The sequence below is a fragment of the Vollenhovia emeryi genome, unplaced genomic scaffold (assembly GCF_000949405.1).
Source record: "Vollenhovia emeryi isolate VEMERY1.0 unplaced genomic scaffold, V.emery_V1.0 DF939169.1, whole genome shotgun sequence".
NCBI lineage: Eukaryota > Metazoa > Arthropoda > Insecta > Hymenoptera > Formicidae > Vollenhovia > Vollenhovia emeryi.
In genome coordinates, this window is record NW_011967197.1 from 608867 (window position 1) to 617702 (window position 8836).

The following is an 8836-nucleotide window of genomic DNA, read 5'->3' on the forward strand; positions in this document are numbered from 1 at the left end:
ACTGGTTATACTGTGGTGGCACTATCTAAAATTCCAAGAATTTTTCGAGAATCCGGAAAACCGAAAAAGCATTAGGAGAACAGGAGAACATGATCGGCAAAGAGCACTATCTAAAATTCCAAGAATTTTTCCAGAATCCGGAAAACCGAAAAAGTATCAGGAGAACATGATCAGCAAGGAGGTGGCACTATCTAAAATTCCAAGAATTTTTCAGCATTTCCAAGAATTGGAATTCCGAGAATTGCATCACTGCAGGAGTTGAGTCTCCTGGTCTCTAGGTCTTCTTGGTGGCCGTGTTGGCTCCACAGATATCTATATCTGTGGTTGGCTCCCTCTGGAGTCATGAACCATTAACAGAATAATTATAATCTAGTCTTCTTGGGTCTAGGTATTTTCTACGTCCATGGTCCAGGCATTTTCTTACGTCCATGAGGGCGCTTCTCAGTCGATAGGCACTAGACTATCGATAGCTAGCCGATCGATCGAAGAGTGCGTATTTGCGCACACGTCGCGGTGCGTAGCTGTCATCGCCGTCGTTTTACCAAAGGAGCCGCAGGAGCTGTTAAGATGTTCGGTGAGCATGGCGCAATTTTTGCGGCTATCTTTTTTTATTTTCGAAAATGCTGGTCGAATGATGCGATCGGACGACGATTCGTCTGCGTGCACTTATCCTTATCCCTTTTTTATTAGGCTGTTGCTGGTGTTTCGCTGCCTTGCGTCCGAGATACAAGAGGCTCGTCGACAATATTTTTCCTGTTAATCCCCAGGTGAGATTCCCGTCTCTTTTTCTATTTTTTCTCCCTCTTGTCTCGTTCGTTTCCGTCCAGCACAATTTATAGTCCCGTTCGCGAGTAAATCAATACCGAAACGCTGTCCTTGACACCAGTCGCGAGATCAAAATGATTATTCTATTTATGGTTGAACCTGTGATATTTGCGGCGAGCGAGAAATCGACACGTGTGTCGCACGCGACAGTCTGCCGTATTAATGCGCTTCTCCGCTCCGTAGGACGGCTTGGTCAAGAACAATATGGAGAAACTGACATTCTATTCGTTGAGCAGTCCTGAGAAATTGGACAGGATCGGGGAATACTTGTTCCAGCGAGCCTCCAGGGATATTTACAGGTGATGTCGAGGAGTGTGATGTAATAACATCCTTCGTTAGTGTAGTATACACAAATGGTTACGTTGTAACACTGTTTATATAAGTAATTATATGCTGCATAAAAACCTGAGAAATTAATCCTAATTACTGCTGCTAACATGACTGGCAATAATTCACTATCTATCCGGCGTGCACCTGTAACTGATGTATAAGACAAAAGTCCTGCCTGATAAGGAATGTGCCCCGATAGGAGACGAAACGGCTTTGTCGTGATCGCCATGGAGGCCATGGACCAGCTTCTCGTGGCTTGTCACGCGCAAACTCTGAATCTGTTTGTCGAGAGCTTCTTGAAGATGGTACAGAAATTGCTGGAGTCCACGGATCCTCAGTTACAAATTCTTGCGACGCAGTCCGTAAGTGATGATCGTTAGTAGAGTAAAACATTAGCGTTGCCAGGCCTAATTTAATGCGTCGACTTTTAGTTCGTCAGATTTGCCAATATCGAGGAAGACACGCCCTCGTATCACACCCGTTACGACTTCTTCGTGTCGAAATATTCGGCGATGTGCCACTCCAATAACGACGATCCCACTACACGCAAGCAAATTAGGCTTGCCGGGATTCAAGGACTGCAGGTATGCATTCGTAAAAATGCAAATTACATGTATATTTAAATGTATATTTAAATGTCTATTTTTATGCAGGGCGTTGTGAGAAAAACTCTTTCCGACGACTTGGTCGAGAATATCTGGGAGCCTGTACATATGGACAAGATTGTACCATCGCTGCTGTACAACATGCAAAATGCAAGGTAATTTAAAAGAAATGTATATTATGAAACGCACCGATTGACGAATTTGTACTTTTAGATATGCTAACAAGGAAGACGCAACACCAGACAGCCCAACTGAAGAACGATCAGATCCACCGCAATTCGCGGAAACTTGCATGCGAGAATTAATCGGGCGCGCATCGTTTGGTCATATTAGATGCGTTATAAGACCTGTATTGAGGTATGGAACAGGCTCTCTCTCTCTCTCTTAGGAATTATTATATATTCGTGTAAACATTGTTTTAATAATTATCTATGTTACAGGCATCTGGACAACCACCAGTTATGGGTCCCGAACTACTTTGCAATTCATACTTTCAGAATAATTATGTTTTCTATTCAGGTACGTAAGTTCAGGATTTAAGTGGAGTGATACTTGATACGTTTGATGATTAATAATATTATCTCTATGTATATTTCAGTCGCAATATTCCTACACAGTAGTGGAAGCTTTAATGACGCATCTTGACGATCACTCAAAGTCGTCTCCTAAGATTCGAACTAGCATTGCGGATACTTTATCCAAGATTATATCAATCGCTGCAGGTGAAAGCGTTGGTAAGTAGATACAGAGATGTTAAATGGATCTGGTATAAAAATTGTATTGTCCAGTTAATATAAATTTATATATACAATAATAACTATTAAATATCAAATAGAGATTAAGTCCTGCTGCTCTTTCTAATGTTTTACGTTCTTTCTCCAGGTCCATCTGTATTAGAGATTATAAATTCCTTATTGTCTCACCTACGGGTTAGTGTAACGAGGAACCAATCGTCAAGTAGCGACGAGCAACTGTATCAAGAAGCTCTTATTAATGCCCTTGGAGAATTCGCGAACCATCTTCCGGATTACCAGAAAATTGAAATTATGATGTTTATTATGAGTAAAGTTCCGTACAGTCAGCCAGATCGTATCGTGTCGGTCGGCAAAGGAGACGTATTGCTCCAGAGCATACTTTTAAAGTCGCTACTGAAGGTAAATCATTTATTATTGCCTACAATTGTAAACGTAAAGTATAAGTTCAACCATACGTATTTTGTTCATATACAGGTTGGCACCAAATACCAAACTATCCACTTGAACACAACATTCCCGCCTAGTTTCTTGGACCCGTTACTGAGAATGTCACTGGCTGCAGACGCCGAGATGAGGCTCCTTGTACAGAAAATATTCCACACCTTAATCGACAGACGACGAAATATTACAAAACTCGCTAAACCAACGTAAGTTCGTCTCTTAGCCAACAAATTTCACCCGCAAACGTTAATCTATTACAAATATTTCGCTTCTTTTTTTTTTGTGCGACTCTTTGGGAATAATTGTTTCTCGTTTTTAGTGTGAACGTAGCAGAGCTTGATCTTGCTATTGAAAAAGCATCTAGACCTGACGTAATCTTTATTCGAAAGCACGGTCCCGAAATCTACTTGGCGCTGTATGAATCATTAGAGCTAATTAGTAACACGGTAGAAAATGTGGAATCTATTTATACTACTTTGGCGTTATTGGCCATTGAATTGGCTTCTGAGGAAACGGTGTTGGAGTTACTAAGATTGGTGCTGAGCCTGCAAGACTTGGCACTGACAAGTGCTCAAATTAATCTTCCACTTAAATTCAACTTACACGCAATAGTGATCAGCCTACTAGTCTTAATATCGTATGTCTGTAATATTACCGCTCTTATGGAATACGCGAAGAAGGTAAGTCGACTTTAACAATTTGATATTAAAGTTACGATGTACTGCTAAAATTAAAAGCTCATTGATACAATCAAATGCGTTTTAAGGTGATAGAAGCGCGTCGGAACGATAGTCCGCATTTACTACCGGATTTACAATCTCAGTATGACATTGGTCTAACGTCGAGATTAGCGCCAACTCTTTTGGTCGATCAAACTGTTGTTAGCGAATGCCTAAAGGGAGCTGGCCTTGATAGTGGGAAATTACAACAAGGTTCGGGTTACAGCGGCAACTCTTTACAACACAGGTAATTGTCCAAGTGATCGGTAGTCAGCTTTAGACATTAATTAAGCATTAGAAAATGTCGCTTTGTTTTATACCCAAGTTGTATAATGTAAAATTAAATTTTCTTTGCTAGGCACTCGTGGGTTGATGCTGGACGGAATTCACTAGCTGACATTAACTCTGGAGGACCCGAATTGGATAGCGGAGGTTCATCGCCTGGTGTGCAAAAGGTACAATTTACACTAAATTAGTAGGAGTCGCGATTGTTTAACACGACTGTTAGAGTTATTATTTTTCAAATTCTTTTTATTATTGTTGCAAAATTTTAATTATCTGAAAATTTTTGCAGAAATTACCTGGAGAAGAATTAACGTTTGAGAGTATGAAAAGAATTTTGACAGAGAATAATAATAATGAAGTAGTAGAAGAAGAGAAGCGAATGCAACTTTCTCAGCTCTTTAGAAATGCGCCGTTCCAGGATTTAGTGTCAAAAACACAACCGAAGGTTGTTCATTAATTACCGTATATACATATTATTAACAATTACCGTAGCTAACGCAGCATCCTAATCTTTCCTTTTCTATCTACAGCACGATGTTCTACAGAGCAAATTGTCAGAGATATTCAATACATTGTCCGTTGATCCGCGCAACGCAGTTCCTGCGACAGGACCACAGGCGGATACTAAACCAAGTCAAACACCAGCTTATGAAATTCATTTCCCAGAGCTGTTTGTATATTAAACTGCTAGTATTCTTGTTGCATTAACATTAACGTAGTGTTATATTATATTAAATCCTCTACATGTTACAAAGTATAAACAGTAGCTCCTATACGTTAAAGATTGACTTATGTACATAATAGAGAAAATATTTTTATGTTTCATATTGTTAGATATATATTTTATATTGAGGTTGATAAGTTATTCGTACTTATTTACTTTTAATGAGTTGATGTCAAACGTGATGTGAACTATAATGAAAATGGTTAATTAGTATTTTTCATAAAATCGCCAATGGTTTTATCAGGTGATGTATAAATGGACATGAATCTCTTATATACACATAATTCTATAAAATCGTCGAAGATTTTAGAAAATTACCGAATTAACTGTTTTCATCGACGTAGGCTGACTCCGATTAATATGTCGATACTGGATGAAGAGCACAAAACGAGAAACAATTTCACACAAGTATTGTCATAATGAGGAGTCATCCTACATAGATCAGATTTCAGCAAGAATTAAGACTAGATAATCTGGATGTATACGTTCGGCAGTAGTTAAATGTGCACTGTTATTTAATCCTACCTCTTGTTAATGTAAAGTTGAAAATTGTATATCTGTTTAGGCGATTTTTGGCCATTGTTTGGTACATGTACTAAGGTTACTGTTGATAGGAGGGGGCGGAGCCACAGATATAGATATCTGTGGGCGAAGCTTATCCTAATATATACATCGCAACTATATTTCACTGAAACATACTAGTTCTTTTCTATACGCGCGAATTCAAAACTATTCTTGTGCTTATAGTATACAAATATGCACACGCTGTGATTGAAATACTGATCTAACAATAAGATAAATTTAACACGAAATAAATGTGTAAGATATGTTGTGTTTACATATCTTTATTTCTTTATATTGGCATTTGATTTGCATTCTACTAGAAACTCGCAGCAAGTAGCAGTTCTGTCTCATTGCCAAGTACAGCCTGGTGTCAACCGGCTAAATACCAAAACGGTTAGACACGTCTCTAACCACAAGTTATCAGGCGCACAAAGGTGCTCCAATACGGTTGGATAAACTTTCAGTTGTTGTAGTCACGCCAAAAATCGCCCTTCATGTATATTCTAGATCGGAAAAAAGAACTTTCTCTCACGGCAGAGTCTCGGTGATTGAAAAAGATTGCACAATATATATATTTATAAATATAGAAAACAAATGGTTCGAGATATTTTGTAAACACATATTAAAACGCATGTTGTCAACCTGGAAAAAGATTTATTATAGTGCAATGCTTATCCTTCTTACATTTGTCTCCAGTTACTTGTTCGTATATGAAAGAAAATGTTGTATACACTTTTTGCTTGAGGGAACAGAGCAATTTTTTATTGTACTTTATGAAAACCTGTAGTGTTACATTACCAATTGTTCTTTCCTTTATTGAATCTTTGTATAAAATACTCGAAGGATCGCCAAATACGTGTGTAAATGGAATGAACACAGGTCGAGATATATTTCGCAAATATCTGGAGGGTCCCTTTATTCAACCGCTCATCATAGGAACACGGTTAGTCGGTCACAAATCAAGTACACAAATTAAGTAGCATCTCTTGGAGAGCAGGTAATCGAACTACATATTAATACACGGACCTTACAGTTCTAACAACTATGCGACAATGTTCGAATATTGATCGGCAATTTATACATTGTATAAATTGTTACATTGTGCCCGCGCGAGGTCGCGGAGACAACGTTCTCAACACCTCGTATATTACCTTCGCGAAGAACATTCGCAAATATAGCTTTTAATGTACGAGCGATTGAATTAAGGCATTAGAGTAGGATGTGCCATTCGTGCGACGACTACTTAACATAATTTGATGAGTTTCTTTTTTTTTCCTTTTTCTCTTTCTCGTATTGAAATGCGTTTGGTCAAGTTTGGTACACTTTAAGAGGTATTTCAAGGCTCCACCTTCAGCAGCTCCACATCGAAGATGAGAACGGCATTTGGTGGGATAGTGTGTCTATGTCAAGGCTAATATAGCTTAACGTCTGCCTCTTTCTATCATATAGAACAACTGTACCCGCAACAAAATGTTTCCCGTGATCCGACTCGATTGTGGGATAACGTTTAGCTCTGGACGAAACGAGTGATCAATAATAAAAGGTCGGTTCGATCCCAGCACATATTTTCCCGTTAAGGGAAAGTTCAATATTGAACATTTAAAAGAATATCCCACCCACTCCATCCCCAAAAAATCAAACAAAATACAAATTTCCTTTACATTTCTTTAAAATGTTTCCAGTTCGCGGGTTCGACTCTACGTTACGGCGGTTTGCATTAAAGGATATATTCCAGGGTGGCCTCGGCTGCCGTAAGCGAAGTCTGGAGAACAGGTAAGTTTGGCTCGCTGCCCGACGCACATTTGTGCGACTCCTTGGTCCCAGCCTTTAATCACCTCGCCCTTGCCGATTTTGAACTTGAACGGTATGCCGCGGTCCCTGCTGGAATCGAATTTCTTCCCGTTGGCGAGGGTACCTGTTACCAAACCGTGCGTTAACGACAATGGCGATCTGTCCCGATCCTACAATTTTGTGAAATTATCTACAGAGGAAGACACTCGGTGCTACAACGCCGTCGTACAACAGCAGTTTTTCTCATTTCTTTCTCTCGAGCGTTCTCCTCTGTCGCTTCCTGGTATACAAGTATAATTCAAAGTGCCAATCCAACGCGATCAAACATTCACCTGTATAGTGCACGACCACTGTCTGCCCGGTCTTTGGATAGGTCTGACCTGCACATATAAAAATATATCGTGAATAACGCTGAATGACGAAACCGAGCACGGCATCGCCATTTAAAATTGGTAACGGCGCACAAATAAGGTAAAGCCGCGTCGTCCTCAGGATCCATTTTACCACGGACAGGAAAGGTCGCGGCACCGGCCGGCGCTCGTTTGCGGCATTTCAGGCCGCGAGGCGAGGCCGCGGCTTGATTTAACGAAGCGCTAAATTTTCGGAGCATCGAGCACGCGGTGTGGCACGCGCGCGCGCGCGCGCGTGCACGATAGAGAGGGCGAGAGGAAGAGGGAGCGAAACTGGGGGAAAGAGAGAGGGAGAGAGAGAGGTTCCTCCGAAGGGAGCGAGAACGGCGAGATTCGGCGAGTCCCTGGAAAAATAAAACCTGTATAATTACCATCTCCGGGACACAAGACTTCGACATCCACGCCCATGGCTACGTGATCCGGTCTCTCCGTGAAAGGCGGAAGGGTTTTCTGCACTCGGGATGGCGAGGTGTGCGCGCGCGTGCGGAGATCGGGACTCGGCGGTGTCGACTTACGTCGGAGGAGCGCGACCGTGCGAAACGAGACCCGCCGTGGAAAGGGAAAACGCGGCGCCTCGGGAAACGATGCCGCCGCTCCACTACGCCGTTCAATGAATACAGGCCGAGAGCGCACGGGATACCTAGACCACCAACCGTGCGACGCGCGCGCGAGAGTGCACGTCGAACGAGGCCGGCAGATGGCGGCTCGGCGTTCGCGCGGGATTTTTGTCCGGGACTGCTTTCGCGGAGATCAAAACGATCCAAGATTGAAATGACCTTGCGCTGTGATTGGTCGAGTCTGAAAAATTTCGTAGCGTCACATTGAAATTTTATTCAATGGAATTCCAGATTTGACCAATAGGAGCACAGGGTCATTTTGATCTTCTCGCGCGAAAGCAGCCCGGAAGAACGAACGAACGCGTGTTCGACGAGTTCGCGTTCATTTCTACTGCAATTTCGAAAATTTGAATCTAGAGAAATCTTGTTAGAACTGGAAATAAGTTCAATCGAGATTAAAGTTAATCTACTTTTAGAGAAATAGATATCAAATATTTCCTCGACGCCTTTTTGTTTTTGCAAATAACTTTAGTTTAATTTCTCATGATTTAATTACCGATATACAGTAATTTTCTAGTAATTGTTTCGTTACTGGTAGTTCGTCGAGATTGAACAATCACGCGTTTGTTGTCGGAACGTTCAGTATTCGATAGGAGAATCTGTTTCCTACGAAAATAATATTAATTGGAGTCTCTGGATTCTGTCTTTCTATTGGATTTCTCTGAAAATTTAGCGCTATGACATTTACAATTATCTCTTGCGCGTTCAATCCGGAAGGCTTTAAAGACGGAAGCGTCTCTCGCAGTCTCGGCCGATTTGCGTGCACGATA

The 8836-nt window shown here is 41.1% G+C and overlaps 3 protein-coding genes across 3 annotated transcripts in view; 1 reads left to right on the plus strand and 2 right to left on the minus strand.

Moving 5' to 3' along the window:
- The window catches only part of LOC105563989 (chymotrypsin-1-like), a 4704-nt gene extending 3759 nt beyond the window's left edge, over window positions 1–945 (minus strand). The window contains exon 1 of the mRNA XM_012016035.1: window positions 925–945. The gene's annotated coding sequence lies outside the window, so the exon portion shown is untranslated. The remainder of the gene's footprint in view (window positions 1–924) is intronic.
- On the plus strand, window positions 448–5899 carry LOC105563988 (protein EFR3 homolog cmp44E). The gene is made up of 16 exons (XM_012016032.1): window positions 448–574; window positions 691–767; window positions 1009–1124; window positions 1355–1517; window positions 1587–1739; window positions 1809–1915; window positions 1974–2117; window positions 2201–2279; window positions 2359–2494; window positions 2643–2914; window positions 2990–3162; window positions 3276–3636; window positions 3723–3922; window positions 4034–4130; window positions 4250–4405; window positions 4491–5899. The coding sequence occupies exons 1-16, from the start codon at window positions 568–570 to the stop codon at window positions 4641–4643; spliced, it is 2394 nt and encodes a 797-aa protein (XP_011871422.1). The 5' UTR covers window positions 448–567; the 3' UTR covers window positions 4644–5899.
- An 82-nt stretch (window positions 5900–5981) lies between these two features.
- On the minus strand, window positions 5982–8094 carry LOC105563990 (12 kDa FK506-binding protein). Its single transcript, XM_012016037.1, has 4 exons — window positions 7821–8094; window positions 7372–7419; window positions 6977–7163; window positions 5982–6642 (listed from the first exon to the last, which is right to left on the minus strand). Exons 1-4 carry the CDS (start codon window positions 7855–7857, stop codon window positions 6585–6587), a joined length of 330 nt encoding a protein of 109 aa, XP_011871427.1. The 5' UTR covers window positions 7858–8094; the 3' UTR covers window positions 5982–6584.
- Between the last annotated feature and the right edge of the window lie 742 nt (window positions 8095–8836).

Coding starts and splice junctions, on each gene's coding strand:
- LOC105563988 (XM_012016032.1), top strand. Junction 2,495..2,642: donor CGCTGCAGGTGAAAGCGTTG/GTAAGTAGATAC, acceptor TTCTTTCTCCAG/GTCCATCTGTATTAGAGATT. Junction 3,923..4,033: donor GGCAACTCTTTACAACACAG/GTAATTGTCCAA, acceptor TTTCTTTGCTAG/GCACTCGTGGGTTGATGCTG.
- LOC105563990 (XM_012016037.1), bottom strand. CDS start 7,857: ATGGGCGTGGATGTCGAAGTCTTGTGTCCCGGAGATG. Junction 7,420..7,820: donor AGTCTTGTGTCCCGGAGATG/GTAATTATACAG, acceptor TTATATGTGCAG/GTCAGACCTATCCAAAGACC. Junction 6,643..6,976: donor AGCCGAGGCCACCCTGGAAT/ATATCCTTTAAT, acceptor ACATAGACACAC/TATCCCACCAAATGCCGTTC.